Here is a 19154-nt window from a genome sequence, read left to right as displayed (position 1 = left end):
CGCTTATCATAATACCCTCTAGTTCCATCCATGTTGTTTCACATGGCAAGATTTCATTTTTTGATGGCTGCATAATATTCCATTGTAGATGTATATACCATATCTTCTTTATCCATTCATCTGTCGATGGACATCTGGGCTCTTTCCACAGTTTGGCTATTGTGGACATTGCTGCTATAAACGTTGGGGTGCAGGTGCTCTTTCGAATCACTACATTTGTATCTCTGGGGTAAATCCCTAGTAGTGCAATTGCTGGGTCATAGGGTAGCTTTATTTTCAACTTTTTGAGGACTCTCCATACTGTTTTCCAGCATGGTTGCACCAGCTTGCATTCTCACCAACAGTATAAGAGGGTTCCTCTTTCTCTGCATCCTCGCCAACATCTGTCATTTCCTGACTTGTTAATTTTAGCCATTCTGACCCATGTGAGGTGGTATCTCCTTGTGGTTTTGATTTCATTGTGCTCTTAATTTGCTGAGCATCTTTTCATGTGATTATTTACCATCAGTTTATCTTTGGTGAAGGCTGTTCAAATCTTTGGCTCATTTTATTTTTTATTTAAAAATGTTTTTGAGGTTTGTTTTGTTGGTTTTTTTTTTTTTTTTTTTTTTTGGCTGGGTACAAGTACACTTTATTGATGATACATGACAAGGTTGGGTTCCCCAAGTCCCTCCCCTTCTTCAGGGGGTCTAGGATGGAAACTGTCTAGAGGTCATGAGATTCCCAGTGTGTCAGGGGACAAGTTGGGGCAAGGACTTCCCAGCAGCTGAAGGCCTCTCTCTTTCTCTTGCTCTCCCTTGGGCTGGTGGTCCAGGGTGCTTTTACTCCCCGGAGGCCATGTGGACCATAAGGTCTACCACCTGGTTGCTGTAGCCAAATTCATTGTCATCCCAGGAAATTAGCTCAACACAGTGGTCATTGAGGGCAACGCCAGCCCCAGCATCAAAGGTATAAGGGGGGTATCACTGTTAAAGTCGCAAGGGACAACCTGGTTCTCACTGTAGCCCAGAATGCCCTTGAGGGGGCCCTCTGATGCCTGTTTCAGCACCTTCTTGATGTCATCGTATTTGGCAGCTTTCTCCAGGCCACAGGTCTCAGATCCATGACTGACATGTTGCAGGTGGGGACAGGAAGTCCATGCCAATGAGCTTCCCATTCAGCTCAGGGATGACCTTGCCTACATTGACGGTGCCAGTAGAAGCAGGAATGATACTCTGGACAGCCCCTCAGCCATCACGCCACAGTTTCCCAGAAGGGCCTCCACAATCTTTGGTTGGCAGTGATGGCATGGACTGTGGTCATGAGGCTGCAATGCCAGAGTTGTCATGGATGATCTTGGCCAGAGGGACCAAGCAGTTGGTGGTGCAGGAGGCATTGCTGACAATCTTGAGGGGGTTGTCCTACTCACGGTTCATGCCCATCAAAAACATAAGGCATCAGCAGAAAGTGGCAGAGATGATAACCCACTTGGCCCCACCCTTCAGGTGAGCTCTGGCCTTCTCAGTGGTAGCAAAGACCCCAGTGGACTACACAACATATTCAACACAGCATCACCCCATTTGATGTTGGAGGGATCTTGCTCTCGGAAAATGGAGATGAGCTTTCCATTCAAATTTCTTATTCTGAACCTTGAGTGTGCCGTTGAATTTGCCATGAGTGGAATCATACTGGAACATGCAGACCACGTAGTTGAGGTCAATGAAGGTGTCACTCATGGTGACAATATCCACTTTGCCAGAGTTGAAAGCAGCCCTGGTGACCAGGCACAGAATACGACTAAACTCATTTACTCTGACCTTCACCACTGTGTCTGGGGGTGTGGCTGGCACTACACCAAAAGATTCTCATGTCTGTTTGAATGGGTTAGGAGCAGAGAGCCTCTTTCGTTCATTTTAAAATTGTGTTTTTGTTCCTTATTGTTGAATTTTGAGAGTTCTTTGTATATTTCAGGTACAAGTGCTTTGTCTATTATATGATTTCCAGATATTTTTTCCCAGTCTATGGCTTAACTTTTCTCTTTGTTTTTCAAAGTAAGTTTGAAATTTTGATGAAGTTCAATTTAGTAGTCTTTTTCTTTTATAAATTGTTTCTGGGACAGGATCTAAGAAATTTTTTCTAACACAAAGATTTCCACCTGCATTTTCTTCTAAGTATCATTCGTTTTGAATCAATTTTTTGTACAGCCATAACAATTCTAAACTACAAAGATCATATAAAATGAATACATTGTCAGATACCAGTTCTCTCCATAGCATAAGTTCCTTTTGAAAAGAGGTTGATATTCCCATTCCCTGTTAAAATGTCACCTGTACTTTGAAGGGACAGATTTTGTGGTTTATTCTTTGGAAAATATTGCAGAATAAGAGTACCATACTACTGCCAGCTACTTCTTACAGCAAAGGCCAGAGAGTTTGGAATGCTCATCTTTTTACAAAAGAAAAATGTGGAACTTCCTTCTAGATACCTGTGCACACATGATGCTAGCCCAGGGAAGATCCCTGTGGCAAATCGCTATGACTGTTTAGTGACACTTTTTTTTAAAGATAAAAATAGAAAATAATAATAACAGAAAGAAAGGTAAAAATAGGTTAAAAATTCAGTGTTTTTTCCCTACTCTGGTTGTCTGACATACCTTCTGGCGATTCCTCTATCCCGGAAAGTCTTACAGTGCTGCTTCTCTGCCTGCATTCCCGATTCTCTGTGGGTGTCGTAGATCTGTGTGTGTTGGGAAGTAAATGCCTTGTCCTGTTACAAATGGTAGAGCTGTGTTGCTTTGTGTTGTCACCTTCCTGTCTGCTTTCTTCTAGAATTTGTTTTCCCATAGCCACATTCTTCTAAGCTGCAAACTTGAAGTTCATAACAAGTGTTTCTTAGAAGATGATGCCCCTGGTTATCCATAATGTAGAACCAGGAATTACAAGAGAATGTAATTTTGGAGCTGTAAGGGGCTTGGGAGGTTGACTAGTCCAAATCCCTTATGAAAATCAGACCAAATATAAAGGAACTGTGCTAAATCCATAGAATGGAATACGACCGAGCAATAAAAAGGGAATGAGCTTTTTAAAAAAACAAAACCAAAACCAAAAAGATATTTATTTATTTGAACGAAAGAGATGAGGAGGGAGAGAGGGATAAGCAGACTCCACGCTGAGCACGGAGCCCAACGCGGGGCTCGATCTCACGACCCTGAGATCATGACCCAAGTTGAAACCAAGAGTCAGAAGCTTAACTGACAGTGCTACCCAGGTGCCCCAGGGAATGAGCTTTTGATAAAATGCAACAACGTGGATGAATCTTGGAAGAATGACGCTGTGTGAGAGAAGCCAGACAAAAAGCACTATGTACTGTGTGATTTCATTTATAAAAAGCCGGAGAGTACAAGCGACAGTGACAGCAGTGGCTGCTGGTGGATGAGGAGGGAAGGGAAGGCAATAAGATGAAGAGGGACAAAAGGAAACTTTTGGGTGTCATGGTCTTGATTGTGGTGATGTTTTCACAGGTAGATACAAACAGTGCACTTTAAATAAGTACAGTTTATAACGTCACTTACACATCAATAAAGCCACTTAAATAAAGGAAATTAAGGGCAATTCCCCAGTGGAGTAACTATTTAATAAATGCCTACAGTGTGCCAGGTTCATGTGCTCTGGTCTAGGGGTTCAGAGAGTGGGAAGACTTGGCCTTTCCCTTCAGGGAGCTCACAGTCTAGTGAGGGAGTTAGAAAATAAACATAAATTAGATCCAGTATGTTCAGTGCTAAGAAAGAGGAACAGACAGGGGACAGGAGGAATCCAGAACGTGGGTGCCAATGGGTGCCTCTTCCGGGGGAGGTCAGGGAAAGCCTTACGAAAGAGAGGAAGCTGAGCCAAGGCCTAGCATTGGTGAGGTGGACAAGCCTCCCCATCTGAGGGAACATCCTGGGCAAATGGGTGAAATGCAAGTTCCAGGAACTGCGGTGGTTTGGCCCAACTAGAGCAAAGGATACCGTAGTGAGAGACCGCGGAAGTTGGTGAGGCCAGACGGTGAAGCCTTGGCTTCCTTGCAGTGCTAGGTGTCTTTCTGCTCCAGGGTTGAACTAACAGGTTGTCTAAGTCCCTGGTCTGTGTCACAGGGACAATGTCTCTTCCAAACACTCGGCATAGACCTCCAGGTTTTCAAGGCTGGGACACTCCTATTCCTGCTTCTTCTAACCTGGGCATTCTTACGTTCCCCAGGAATGTTTCAAAACCCAAAGGATAGAGCTGGTTTCAGTCTGAACGGCTGCTGGGGAACATCTGCTTGCCTCTTGGAGCTCCACCTGGGAGCAAAGGCCTCTGGTGCATTTGTATGTTGGAGGCAACCAACAATCCAGCTGCCCTAAAGGCAGTTTTTCCACAAGTCAGAAATTTTGCCTTTCTTTCTGGCTGGCGGCACTGATCCCTAAAGTCCTGTATTTCTGACAATGGCTGTCTGGTGTGCGGTGATCTGTGTCCTGTCTGGTTCTCTCCTACCCTCTGGTCCTGTGTTAACCAGTCACCACTGGATTTCTCCAGCCACTGAGTAATAGAGGTCATGGGAGAGTCCCTTATTTATTTGTTTGTTTTTAGAGTGGTTTTCAGAGAACACCAGGATGTTTGGTTCAGAGTACGATTCACATTAAAAATGCAGGCAGCAAAGCAGAACACGGATGGCTCATGTCAGCCAGACATTTCAGTGTAACCAGAGGAGGGAAACACGGCGAGGGCCTATGTTAATGGAAGTAAAAGCCAAACTGCATGGCCAGCTTTGGCTCATGTTTCTCCTGTTCCCTGCCACCCTTCAGCCGGAAGAGAGCAGCTCATATTTAAGCTAGAATTTAAAATGGGATTGCTGCTTAATGAGCATTCCTGTGATCTAGAGATCAAGTTGCTTACACCTCAGGAGAGCTCCCACGCTCCCATGGAGGAGGACTGTTACTGTGGGGCAGTTAGGATCTACAAGAAGTGAGAAGTGTAGGTTTGCTGGTTTATTCTTTCTTGCTTTGGGCATTCTTTGCCATCTTCTCAGGGCTGGACCAAGAGGGCAAGCAAAGTGCTCACACTGGTTTCCCTAACCAGCACGAGGAAAGCTGTGGCCCCCACAGATGCCTGAAATCAAGTGGGTCCAGCAAAGGCCAGTGTGGATTATCTTGGGTGGATTAAAAAAACAGACGGTGTCAGGAGGGAAAAAGTTTTCAATGATACTGTGGAATTTGGTTTTTCTATCTCCTCACCTGGGCTGGTGAAAACAGTCCAAGTGTGGGCCGGCCCAAGCTCTGTAGCTCTGTTTATTCTCTCCTCTTGTCCTCCCCCGTGCTAGCTGTCAGCTTGAGTATTAAATGGCTCAGGGCCTTTTTTTTTTTCTCTCTCTGTGTCAATCCTTGAAGGTCATGATTATTGCTATGTGGGGCTGGTTTCCCGAACGGGTGGGTGAAATGGATATCTAACTATCGATTTGTTTTCTTGCATTTCAGTCGTTCCAAGGAAGTCAAGGACGAGCATACCTCTTTAACTCAGTGTGAGTGTCTCTGGTAATCCCTGGTTTGGTGCAAATTTTATCCAGGGGAGGGGGGTGGGAGCACCACTCAGTGGTCATTCAACAATGGCCCCTACCCCTCTTCGACAATAAAAGCCCTACGAAACTTTACTCTCCACAGTAGATAGCCAATTATCTTTGGGAATTTTTTGGGGGGCAGCATCTTTGGCTAAAAGTAATACATTTACTACCCACAGTAGGCACATCAGAGGGCTATAGCCTCATAGGGAAAAAGTTGAAGTTCTTCCGAGAGCCTCATCGTGGAGGCTTCATAACCAGATCTGAGATGAGTCATCCGGGAAGAGAGAGGAGGTCGAACAAAAGACACAGAGATCGCAGCAGGAGCAGGGGCTGGAGGAAAGGGCCCCGTTAGTAACGAGCCTCCCCCACTACAGTCGTGGCCTACAGGGCTCTCATTTATAGCCTATCCCCTGAGAAAGGAAGGTGATGCTCACACAAGTGTGATGAAGTGTGACAATGGCAATGTAGCATGTTGAGCTGGAGATAATACAGGGCTCGTTCAGTCTTGTAATCAGGACAAGACTGTGTGGATGTCGTGTTTGACATCTTCGGCTGCATTCCGTCCTCGGTAAGCTCTGAGCTGAGGACCCATGCTGACGGCTGTGTTCTTCACAGTGTGGCCATCAGTTGGTCCCCTTAGGTCACAAGATTAGAAGCATTAGTTAGAAACCTTCTAAGCAAAGTCTCAACCATAAAGACTTTTTCATAGACTCGGTCAGAACTTGCAGATCTCACATGCATTTCAATGGAGGTGTTTCCACATGGCTACCTTTTAGGGGCTGTTATCACTTTGGGTCACAAACAACGCCGTTCTCAGTGTTGGCTTCCCATGAGGCGTCCGTGCTCAGTTATTTTCTCGCTGCAAGCTCAGCTTGAACGACCGAGGATGAATGTGTGACTAACTACCCATTCTCTCTCTCTGTCCCTTGGCACAGAGTTAATGTGGGCTGCGGGCCCGCAGAAGAGCGAGTGTTGCTAACAGGACTCCATGCAGTCGCAGACATTTACTGTGAAAACTGCAAAACCACGCTGGGCTGGAAATATGTGAGTACTAAGGAGTCTGGTCAGTGGCGAGAGGGTGGTGAAGTGAGTAGCTGAGAGCCTTGTGCTGGAAGATTGCTTTCTTCTCCTGGCTTCCTGTGACCTTGCGGGATTATCTTAGTCCAGGGAGCAGGCAGCTGGATCCAAAGAGCAGTTCCTGGCACACTCCTGTCTGCCACATTCATTCTTCTCTTTTCTCTGACAGTCCCCTTCTCCTACTCATTCCTTTGCACCTGCCCCTGAAACAGATAAACACACACACACACACACACACACACACACACACCTGCTTTACAGTTTAACTAATAATAGTAATAATAGCAGCACATAACATTTCCACAAACTTACTGTGTTCCAGGCCTATATTATTTTATTTGATCTTCACAGCGTCCTTAGAAGGTAGGTCATATTTTATTCCCTATTTTATGGATGAGGAAACGGAGGCATAGGGAGGTGAATAGTACATCCGATGTTATCTAGCCATTACATGGCCAAACCAGGATATAGGCTTCCAGGAGTCTCATTGCTGAGCCCGTGCACTTTGCTCCAGTAAATGTCCCTGAAACATCTCTCAGGTCCTAGGCCCTGTGCTAGACATCATCAAACATGTTAATGTCCACTGTTAGATATAGTCATGGCTGGACTCTCCCTACTGTTCATTCATTCATTCCTTCGCTGTTTAACTCAACAGATAGAGTGAGAAGTCCTTCTCCAGGGTGAAAATAAACTTTTGTTGTTATTGCTGGTAGATACATTTATTATTGGCAGATATTTTCATGTGCTTTTTTCTACCTGGTCATGGTGGGGATATTGAAAAATGAGTCTTACTGTCTCTGGGAAGACAGTTTATGCCATGTAAAATGCCATAAATTCCCTGTCCTGTCAGTTGCCCTGGGCCAGTGTGGGGCTGGCTCATATGACCTGTGGTTAGTTAGCTGTTAGCTTCGGAAGAGCCCGGAGGAGGCGTCCCAACTGCCCGCAGAGTCAAAATGACGTGCCAGTGTAGGTTTGTTGATTGTGACAAATACACCACTTTGCAGGGCTCCGGGAATGGGGGAGGCTGTGCGTTATGTGGGAGCAGAGAGTACAGGGGAAACCTCCTTGCCTTCTGCTCCTTTTTGCTGTGAACCTAAAACTGCTCTAAAAATACGAAGAAGTCTATTTAAATAAAAAAGATGTTGAGCAGAAGCCCGACATGAAAGTATGATTCCATTTAACCGAAGTTCAAAAACGCGCAAATCTTTTTTTTTTTTTAAAAGATGTTATTTATTTATTTGACAGAGACAGCCAGTGAGAGAGGGAACACAAGCAGGGGGAGTGGGAGAGGAAGAAGCAGGCTCCCAGCAGAGGAGCCTGATGTGGGGCTCGATCCCAGAACGCTGGGATCACGCCCTGAGCCAAAGGCAGACGCCTAACGACTGCGCCACCCAGGCGCCCCCAAAAACGCGCAAATCTTAACTGCCTCAGGTGGGGTCTGCTACAGAGCAGCCTTGCCTTTAGATTCCATCTTTCACACCTCCCTTGAAATGTTCAGAATTAGAAGGAAAAACCCTACGTGGCGTGTTTCACGATGCCAAGATGGTCACAGATCCCTATGGTTTCCCTGATTGCTTCTTGTGGGAAAAACTAGCCTTGGCCTGTTTTCCCCTGTATGGCTGGTGGCCCCTCTGGGTGATCTGGGGGCCACAGTTCTGGTTTTAATTATTCAGAAATGTTCTGCCCTTTGTTTCCCCAACCTCTTGGTCATCTTACTCCATTGACTGATGTGCAGGATTACAGAGAGAAGGTAAATCTGAGTTCTTGGTTTTGCTCCTTCAGGTAAAATGATTCACACCTTTGACAAAGGTTTATTTAAAGCCTTTGACAAAGGTTTATTTAAAGCCTTTGTGTTGGGTACAAAGTAAACTCAATCTAATACTTGCCCTTGGGGGCGTTTACAGTCACGATAGCAGGGAGGAAAGCTACAGGGAAACAGACAAAACAGCTTGACGGGCATAGTGATATACACAGGACAGTAGAGAAACCCCATCTCCCCCAAATATTTATTGATTACCTCTCAAGTCTCAGGCCAGTGCTCCAATCTCTCATTCCATTATTTCTTCTGACCCTCACAGTAATCCTGTGAAGTACTTTTAATTATCCCCGTTTTGTAAATGGAAAGTTTGCAGTTGTAAACGCAAGTGGTTAAGTGATGATTCTGGGGCCAGGATTCAGTCTGGGGTGTTTCTGCAGACTCCAGAGATAGTGTTCTGTCCACTGGAGTCCTGTTAGGACATTTTGCAAGTGCCCTTTGGCTTGGGGCTTGGGGGCTGTTGAATTTTTTTTCTCTTGGCTTTTTTTGTTTGTTTAATAGGGATATATTCTTGCTTTCCTAGTTTTCTTTTTACCTCCCTGCTATCGTGAACACACTACCACCACGGAACAATAGGTCTTATTCTCAAACCACATTCCTTTGTTGTGTGTACACACACACACACACACACACACACACACACGGAGCTGAGGAATAATGAAATGTCAGGGAAATGACTGCTGAGTCCACAGCTCTTGCATGTGTGTGTGATGTGTTTGCACATTCTTGCTCAGTGCCCCTCCCCTCACTTCTCCCCTCTCCACTTTGTGGAATGATTCCTCTCTCAGCAAGAGGCTCAAGTGTGAGCTCTTGTTCGGAGACCCAAATCCCCGGAGCTCTAGGAACAGAGACAGAGTTCATACAGATGCTGCCCAGAATCTACAGGCAGGAGGGTTGAGTTGCTTACTGAGTTGGAAGACTCAGAAAAAGAGCTGATGTCCGCTGCTTCTGCACATCGAGCCCAGCCGTCTAATGACTGTGATGACCAGTGTTTTTCATATAATAAACTAAGATGTTTTTATACATCTGCGTCTGGGGATAAAATACCCTTCCGCCGCCCGCCGCCGCCGCCGCCGCCGTGGGGCCTATTAGCCTGCAAGCCCACCCACAGTGTTGTAAATTTAGGATGGTAATCTGCCAGGTGGTTTCTATTGCATTTTCTCTCTGGAGGCCTGGCAGCTGGGTGGGGCATGAGGGCTGCCAGGTTCTTCAGCCTGGAGTTCATGTAGCTCCTTTCTCCCTGGAGAAAGGCAGTGAAGGAAAAACAGACTTAACACACCTGACATAGAAACAGCAAGATAAATAAGAGACAGACCTGTTTGGCCCCACAATACTTTGTTCTTTCCTTGAGTGTCTTTTCTCTAAGTGTAACAAAGTAAAGTTGAGAATTATGCCATAGAAACTTCATGGATACATCCATAGAGCACATTTCTGGTTAGCATTTGAAACCAAGTTCCCCTAAGATTTTTACATGTACACGTGTGTGTGCTCACGTGCACGCACACACAGTCACTCACTCACTCAACAGTTACTGAAGACCTGTTATCTGGCAAGCAGTCTTCTAGGCATGAGGGATACTGCAGTGAACAAAATAAATGAAAACCTCTCCCTGCCATGAAATTCGTGTTGTTGTGGTGCGAGCCAGTAGGCACAATAGACTGCAGGTTGTACTGTGTGTTTGAAAATGGTAAGTGCCATGGAGAAGAATGAAGCAGGAAGAGGGAGTTCTGGGGTGGAAGTTGTGCTTTTAAAGTAGAATAGTAGGGAAAGACCTTACGAAGGTGGTGACATTTGGGCAAAGCCTTAAATGAGCAGAGATCCTGAAGAAATTCTATTGTAAATATTGAGAAGAATGTTTAGAATATTTAAATTGCAAAATATTGAAACTCTGTTGTAAATATTGAGGAAGTCCTGGTGCTGCCTCAGAGCTGGACTCAGTGAAGAGGACGTGGCGTGTCTTGAGTGGCGGGAATTCTCTCAGCCCAGGTGAAGCTGGTCCTGATCGCTCCATTACTACAAGTCACCTATTTGCTTTGGTCATTTGGTGTCTTTTCTCTTCCTTTGTGTCTCCTAGGAACATGCCTTTGAAAGCAGCCAGAAATATAAAGAAGGCAAATACATCATTGAGCTAGCACACATGATCAAGGATAATGGCTGGGACTGATCGGAGGGTATCCACCTAACCCAGTGTCCACGTGAACGCCATCCAACCGAACATTCTACCCAAGCGTGAGAGAGTGACTGAACACTTGGTTCCATCCATTTAGGGGCCTTGCCATCTGGGGCATTCTCCCACCCTGACGCCGTCTTTCTGGTGACCGGCCTCTAAATCGCTGTCTCTCTGTCTCTTTGCTTTGTATCTGTTTGTGAGTTGATCCTGGCTTCTCTCTCTGTTCTTGTGTTGGCTGAAAACAAAACAACGAAAGGAACAGATGCCTGACCGCATGGCGGCAGCCCACCTTGATAGGGCCCTAGGGCCCACGTAAGAGCTGCCTGATAGCCTCTTGTCAGGAAAGCAGTGGCACAGCACGAGGGTGTGAGGAAGAGGGGAAGGGGGAGCCTTGAGGGTCCCAGGGGTGGGCAGGGGATGGGCCATTAAGAGGTAGGAACAAAATTGTGCTGCTTCTGGAGTCCTGGTAACTTAGGCTTGAAATAATCAACTTGTCTAAAAGGACAAAGAGAAAAAAAAAATACCTCATGACTTCATTCTCTCTGATCAGAAGCTTCTTTTCCTGACACCGACTGTGCCAGGTTAGGGTGTGAGTGCAAGAACTGGCCCTAACTCTAGGAGGGCAGGGTCCTGGTTCTGGGTTGAGTTGGGGGTGTCGTGGAAGCAGAGAGTGAAAAGCCCAGGTGATTTTGATAACTCTGATGCCTCACTGCTCCTTCAGGTAATCTTTGCCTCTTCAGCCACCGTAGGTGAGAAGAGGAGGACTGCTATTTGCAATGGGTGCAAGATCCAAACATCCCAAAGGCTTTGGCCCCCAACCAACTATAATCAGTAATTGAGGAGGACAGGGAACAAAGGGGGCAGTAGTTGGGGAGCTCCTGCAGAAATGGCTCAGATACTGGGCCAGAAAAAATAAAAAGTAGAAGCAGTTAGCAATTCTGACTGTCTAACCTTTTTTCTTGACCCTTAGTAAGAGAAGAGCCTTGTGGCAAGGAAGGGGGTGGGGTGGGGCAGTGCTGGGAATAGTTTAGATTTGAACCATTACAGGTTAGTGCATCTTTCCCCTTTGGTATATGCAGTGGCTTCAGTGAGATCAGCAATTCTTTGTACATAGAGTTTTGGGTGTTTTTCTCCAGTTCTATCATTGTAGATTGTGGAAAACAAAGTCCCAAGGCTTTGAGCTTAGTGATAACCTGGCCGGTAGATTCCCCATGCCCCTACCTGTTCTCCTTGGACTTGAATGCTTTGTGTGGAGAGAAATGGTCAGAGTGATCTAGCAGTGGGGAGGGCCTAGATACGATTTCCGACATCAAGTTACAAATTCCAATATTAGCCCCTGCCTCCCATCTCGCAAACCAAACCAAAGTTCAGAGAACAAATCCTTAATAAGGCTAATGAAAGAAAGGAGTTTGTTACAGTTACCCAGCACTGTGAAGTGTATTCTCCCAGCAGTTCAGCCAGTACACGGTGCACAACCGAAACTCATTTCACTGAGTTAACTTTATTGCTTAGACCGAAAATGTAATTAATGTTAAGATATATGCAGGTTATGTTAGCTAATTCTCAGCATCTCATTCTCTAAGTAGGCTGATCCTATAGGAAAATCACCTTAAAAGTCATAGAAGAGTTCGTTTGTAGAGGTAAGAATCTGTAAAATTTGATTCATCAGGATTCAAGCAGCCAACCAGGGACATTTCCAGAATTTAGACAAATTCCCATAGAGAGGGAGTCCATGGTGGAAATGCCTTTTCATATGTCTGTGGGTTGATTGCCGGGGGGGGGGGGGGGGGGGGGGGGGGGGGGGACCTGAGCTAGGCGTGGTCCTGCCCTGGACAGTGATGGACCCAGGACTGAGGGGAAGCTGGGTGGCTCCAGGTTTAGCAGTAGACCGCTTCTGTAACACAAAAGGATTCTTAGATATTGAATCTTGTTTCCAGAGGCTTTTTAGCCACATTTTTTGGTATTTTAGCAACCCTGAGAGATTAAGTGCTCCCCACATTACTAAAAAGCAGACTGAGGTTCAGAAGAAGTATTTCATTTCCGCTCCCAGAGAGAAAGCTCTTCTGGCTCCGCGGGCCAAGATCTCAATAGAAAGCATTTTCAACTTTCACATTCCTAAGCTGGCTTCCCAGCACAGAGATCCTAGATCCCCGTTTCTATCTGCCCTGAAGGTAGTGGCCTTCACTTAGAGATTTTGATTAGTCCCTTTGCTCAGGGAATGTCCTGGCTGTTGATACTCCTTTCCATAGAAAGAAAATGGGGGTTAAGCATGGGTAGGTGTTTTGTCTTTGAGACTGAAAATGGAGTGTGGTGACAGAAGCCAGACACGGGGTGCCCTAGAATTTTCAAGGGGCAGAGGAGACCAATGTGCCACTGTTCTTCCTTGGGGATGAGACCTCTGACTGTTGCATGGATCAGAGCAGGCTCCAGTTAGACCCAGGTTCTGGTTTTTTGCTTTTTTGTTTTTGTTTCCAGTTCTTTACCCATTGAGCATCCAATGGGTGTGGCACCATACTTGGTGCAAAAGATCTGAGTAGAATGTTGGTTTTTCCATAACTACAGGGGGAAAAAAAAAAACTCATTAGGCTTTCCCTTTGTGTCAATGAAACCGAAAGTGCTTCTTATAACTTAGCTCCATTCATGGCTTGTCTACCTAACATCTAGCAGTATTGGACAGACCGCAGCTGAGTGATGGAGGCACATCAACTCATGGCCTCAGTCAGTTCCTTCTTTAATTTCCTCACCAAATTATTGACTCAGAGCATAACCAAAGACCTCATCCATTCACCCCTGGCGGGTTCAGGGAATTGGAGTTCGATGGTAAAGCCTAGGCAGGGCGCAGGGAGTAGAGCGGGATGCAGGGAGAAGTGAGAAAGGGAAGGCATGAAGTTCTATACCTCAGCCAACAGCTGCCTTCATTTGCAACTGAAGTCCAGCCGGCAGACTCTCTAGGTCCGTCTCCCCTGTGCTGTTCTAGGTCATGTGGCCTCGGTGGCCCTGGATTACACCCACACCCCAGGATGTTAGTCTCAGGCTGCTGATGGGTTGATTTGACATGAATCAAATACAGCCAGACCTGATGCCCACAGACTGTCAGCTGGGCCTGACGGAGTGCTGCCCCAACTCCAAGACAGCACGATCCTGGAGATGGGAGAGAGTAAATCTTGACTGGTGGGTCAGTGTGGGAAAAAGAGGTGTCCCCTTTATAAAAAGATTTTCAAGTGGATATATATATGAAAAAAAGTTGCTTGTGAAATATACTTTTGTAAATAATATTTAATTTTTTAAATAATATATTTGGTGCTGTTTTCTCAGATCCCCTGAGAGCACTTTTTATTTTCATTTTTAAATTCTGTGGTTTCCTCTGCATTTCTTGAAGTATATTTTAAGGGAAATGGTGATCACCAATATACTCTTTAAAAAAAAAAAAAAGAGGTCTGTATCACTTTAGTCTGGATAGAGGCAATAAAGAAATGGCTCTCTGCATTTTTTTCCCCGATGGAACAGACTCTGCAGTACGTTACCAGGTTGATAATTGAAATATTTTCTTGCACCAATATTGGCTAGAAAAGAAAATAAATAAAATCAGATTTAGTAACAACTTAGTGATTCCTCTTGTTGGAAGAATTTCCAACAAATCGGAATCTTGTTTTTAATGCGTGTGTGTGCGTGTATGCCTGCGTGTGTGTGTGTGTGTGTGTGTGTGTGTGTGTGTGTGTAAAAAGCACTTTGGACCGTGCCTCCTTTTTTCTTTTTTATTGGGGACACTATACCTACAGTTTACACCTTGGGGACATAAGGCTTTCTTCTCTTTCTCTCTGGTTGTTTTGTTTCTGAGTGGACCAACAGCACAAACCATGAGGAATTTATTTTTCTGAGCGTGGAGCTGTTGCTACTTTGCTCCTTTTTCTTTGTGTGCTCAACTTTCCCAGATTGTAAAGGAAATCTGTTGTTTGTGAAGATCAAGCAAAGTCAAGTCTGTGTGTTTCTGAGATGTGCGTGTACTCCTTGCGTACCCCAGGGTTCTAGTTGTTGTAGAAGCCACATCGTTCACTGGTTTGGGTTGAAAGAACATCAGTAAAATAATACACATACCTTATAGGTAAATAGTTTATTTTATTTTAAGGTCAGATTGCCTCAGGTTCAGGAGAGGCTGGGAAATCAAATCTTGAACACAATCAACTTAGATATTTTAACAAAGAGTCTGCCTCGAGTGAGAAAACATGCTAGTGGTTAAGGTAGAGGAAAGAGATGTTTTATTTTCTTAAGCAAAATACAGTCATGAAATCTGCCAGCAGTGAAAGGTAAAGCCAAGAAGAAACAAGCTATTCCCATCACCAACTTCGATCTGCCTGTATGTTTTTATATAACATTTGGTGAAAGTGAGAGTCGGTTCCCTTTTCCAACCTGCAGAGACGATCTTTCAATATGGAATCTGTCTATTTATGCTTGTGTTTACAAACTGTGTTTGTTGGGTTTGGGTTTTGTTATTTTCCCTATCTTTTTTTGTGTGTGTGACATTTTTCAGATCACTTTGCTTCAATAACAAAGATAATTATTTTCAAATAATTTGTCTTCACCTTTTCCTGTATTTGTACATAGCGAGTCAGTATTAGAGAAAAGTGCATTGTTTCTGTCATATTTCCAATCTGTGTTGGTGCTCATTTGAGAAAATAAAGTTTTCAAGTATTCGTCGGAGGGCTCATCTGTCTTAATTGACCTAGCATGTTTTATCTTGACTTTTAACATTGAAAGTAACTGAAAGCCTGTAGGAGGTCATCTGTCTAACCCCTAACCCCGTTCACAGAGCTCTTGACTGAGACCCTGCGATCCTGCAGGGTTGTTTGCTCCAAGGACAGGTGGCCAATTAATGAATAAAAATCAGGTCTCCTGCTTATCTGGAAATGTTTCTCTTATCTTTAGATGTCAGAAATGCCTGAGTGACCTTTAGGATTTCTGTCTACTAAACCCCATATTCTTAAACCTGCAAACTTTGTTTATACCAATTTCTTTTGGGGAAATCGGATTGCACCAAGCGAAGAGATAAAAGAATTGTAAAACCACAAAATTAGGTCACAAAGAGGCAGCATTATCTCGGAATAACTGGTAACAAAGGGAAAGAAGTAGTCACAGTTCTAGTATATGGAAAATCAAGTCTTCTCACTCACCGAACAAATATTTATTAAACATCTGTTAGGTTCCAGGCACTGGGTGAGGCAGTTCAACTGTTCTAATAAATTGGCTGTTTTTCTTTTCCTCCAGTATCTTCCATATGCATACCTTGCATAGCCAGTCAGCATATGCACTTTTGTGTTCTGGTGCCTTCGGTTAACAGTTTGGAACAAGCCAAACTAATATTTTTGCCTAGACATCAACTTTTTTCAAAAGCTTGCCTCCACAACTTACAGCGTTCTCACTTTGTATAGGTAACTTAAATAGTGAAGAAAGAGGATATTAAAACCACACAAATGTGTGTATTTGTGTGTTTTCACATTGGTGAAAGTATTTTAAAAGCCTGTTCTCTAGGGGCGCCTGGGTGGCTTAATGGTTAAGCGTCTGCCTTTGGCTCAGGGCGTGATCCTGGCATTCTGGGATTGAGCCCCACATCAGGCTCCTCCGCTGGGAGCCTGCTTCTTCCTCTCCCACTCCCCCTGCTTGTGTTCCCTCTCTCGCTGGCTGTCCCTCACTCTTTTAAATAAATAAATTAAAAATTAAAAAAATGAAGCCTATTCTCTCTAAAATAAGAAATACCTTTTTTTCTTCCCATGAATTTTCACCTACCCATTCTGGGCCGAGCTGCAATTGACTTTGATTTGTCCTTGAGCATATTATCTTACTCCTCTGACCTGTTTTGCTTCAGTGGATGTGTCTGTTATCATTTCATTCTTGTTTGCCTTTGGCAGCCCGGGAGGAGAGAAAAGATAACACGTGCGGAAGACAACCAGTTCCAAACCAGCAATCCTTGGGTCCTCACCCTTCCAAGCTCTTAACACCCCCGTAGCTGTCCAGAGGTTCAGGTCAGACCCTGGGTAGGGTGCTTTGCCTACGTGACCTCACTTAAGATCCTCAATTAAGATCATGAGGCACTTCCTCACGTCATCCCAGGAGTCCTCACCACTGTATGGGAAAGCAATGACAGATGCCAATTATTCCCATTTTATAGACGAAGCAGTTGAGATCAGGAAGGTTTCATGGGAATGACAGGGTCAGGAATCATATAGCCTGGCTTCACTGCCCTGTGTTCTTTCCCTGCACTGTGTTCCAAATGTCAGCCTCTCTCTCCCTCCAGCCTTTTTAATTCTTGTGTGGCTTCACAGGACACTTTTCTCAGTCTGCCTATCGTGACTGCTTAATATTTAAGGAGTCAGGGAATGTGAATTAGCAAATTAACATAAGCAGAGCCACAAAGGTCACTGCTACCTGAAATGTATTGTATATTCCTTAGCTGAATGTAAGCTGGGCTTTGTTGGTTTTTTAATACTCTGCAGTAGATCATATGTGTAATCCTTGGCCCCTTGATTAATAGTAGGTGTTTTAACAACTGCTTGGTGAATGTTGAATTAATGTGGATTCAAAATCTGTTTAATATGTTAGTATCCCTAAGAGGAGAAGAGAGGACATTAGCATTGAATGTTTCCTGCATAAGGTAAACGGTTACATCAGGAACAGTTTACTATTTGCATGCATTTTTTCAACAAGCATTTCTATTGGACGTCTGTTGTGTGCCTAGTCTAGTCAGGAAACTAACCCCAGGGAGCAGAAAATCAGTGGTATTAATTGTGCTGAGTGGGAGAACAAAGGGTTATGCATGGCCCTCCCTGTTGGCCAAATCTCCAGCCACATCAGCCACCGCCCTCACCAGCAGCTGTTTCCTGCAGAAGCAATTGCTCATAAATCCTTTCATCTGAACCTAGAACAGGGCAAGGGCAGTCTCTGGCGTTAGTGCACCTGGTTTCAAATACTGGTTTCACTTATAAAAAAGGTAATCTACTACGGAAAGGGCTTAGCCCAGTGCCCGGCACATAGTAAGGAGTCAGTAATAAAGTGGTTGTTATGATTACACAGTGCTATTTCGAATTGGGAGTGGGATGAAGTAGGCTATTATATTTGATCTTTATGTACATTATTTGCTTAATTTTGCAACATTCCTGTGAAGCAAGTACTCCCGTTTTACAGAAGACAAAACTGAGGTTCAGAGCGTAAATAACATATTCATGGAGGAGCTGGGATTTTTAAACTCTTGTTCTGATTCGAAGCCCCCCGCCACCACCACCACAGGCCCCCTCCATTCTGTGGCCCCAGCCTGCCATTCAGGAAGCAGGAATAATCACCAAGTAGGAAACTTGCGGGCAGATCAGACCAAGCACACACCCAAACTGTCATGGCTGTCGTGTTGACTCCCGTTTTATTCTTTTTTCATGAAATAGAAAGTCTGGCTTTTCCATTGGAAGCCAGGAGCTCAGAACTGATGAAGGGTTGAGTTGTATCATACCTTTTATTTTTATAGGGTTTCAGACCTGTTGAGATGGCAGGGCTATGATTTTAAGAGGAGAAAGCGTTGCTTTCAGTTGTTCAGAGTGATAGAAAAGATGGAAAGGAAAACCATGCCCGTGTGGAAGTGACTAAAGTACCCTAACATACAACACCATCTCTGTGGGGATGTTTGGGGGTAACTCTCCAGGCCAGCTTGGAACAAGCCAAACATTAATAAAAGTTCACGTGGCAGGAAGATAGTTCTAATCTCTCCCCTCCCCCACCGAGGTGATAATGGGATCATTTTAATGAGAGACAGGATGGCAGGGAAAGCTGAATTTTTCAAGGCGTTAGCAAATCATTTGAAAACTGTGACAGAACTAGTGAGTTATATTTATTTTGAATTAAAATCATGCTAATGGTTTATTCCAAGCTCAGAAATTACCAGGGTCAAGTAGAAAGAAGGTTGGCTTTGGAGTCGGACAGATGGGGATTTGAAGCCTGACTGCATGCTCATATATTGATCACTTCGAGGAAGTCCCTGCAATTCTCGGGACTAGTTTCTGTCATCTGTAAATCGGGGATACCAGCAACTACACTCTAAGTTATTGTCAGGATCAAGTGATAGCCATAAAGTGCCTGGATCAAATGGGCCTTTCCAAGTGTCACTGCCTCCCTCCACTGCTGAGCGCTGTTAGCACATAGGGTAGTTAGGATACAGAATTCATCCCTCTAACCCACCTCTACAACGGAGGAGAGGAGGCTAAGTCAACACCTGGTCATGGGCCTGGGAAGTAGTGGACTGACATTAGAACCCGGCCCCCAGGTGATCAGGCCAGTGGTCCCTGAACCACATTACTTGCTTTTAGCTCTAGGGGCTGAAGATCGATGGAAAGGAAAAAGGAAGGGCATCAGCTAGAAAAGCATGCTTGAGTTTTAGAATCTTGTTTGAGAATTTTTATAGTAACCATCGTTGGTCTTCAGTCAAGCATCATGTGCTCTCTGTTCTTGCAGTCTGGCCTTGAGACACGGGCACCGTGTGGAAGGAGAATGCTCTCCAGTCTC

The 19154-nt window shown here is 44.7% G+C and overlaps 1 protein-coding gene across 1 annotated transcript in view; it reads left to right on the top strand.

Annotated features, from left to right (window-relative positions):
- YPEL2 (yippee like 2) overlaps window positions 1-14327 on the top strand; it is a 60289-nt gene extending 45962 nt beyond the window's left edge. The window contains exons 3-5 of the mRNA XM_034639909.1: window positions 5471-5514; window positions 6489-6597; window positions 10521-14327. Coding sequence (XP_034495800.1) covers window positions 5471-5514; window positions 6489-6597; window positions 10521-10610 — 243 coding nt within the window. The 3' untranslated portion in view covers window positions 10611-14327. The remainder of the gene's footprint in view (window positions 1-5470; window positions 5515-6488; window positions 6598-10520) is intronic.
- Window positions 14328-19154: the final 4827 nt, after the last annotated feature.

Source organism: Ailuropoda melanoleuca, chromosome 13 (genome assembly GCF_002007445.2).
Source record: "Ailuropoda melanoleuca isolate Jingjing chromosome 13, ASM200744v2, whole genome shotgun sequence".
In the NCBI taxonomy this organism is placed as follows: domain Eukaryota; kingdom Metazoa; phylum Chordata; class Mammalia; order Carnivora; family Ursidae; genus Ailuropoda; species Ailuropoda melanoleuca.
This window is presented reverse-complemented; position numbering and strand designations above follow the sequence as displayed.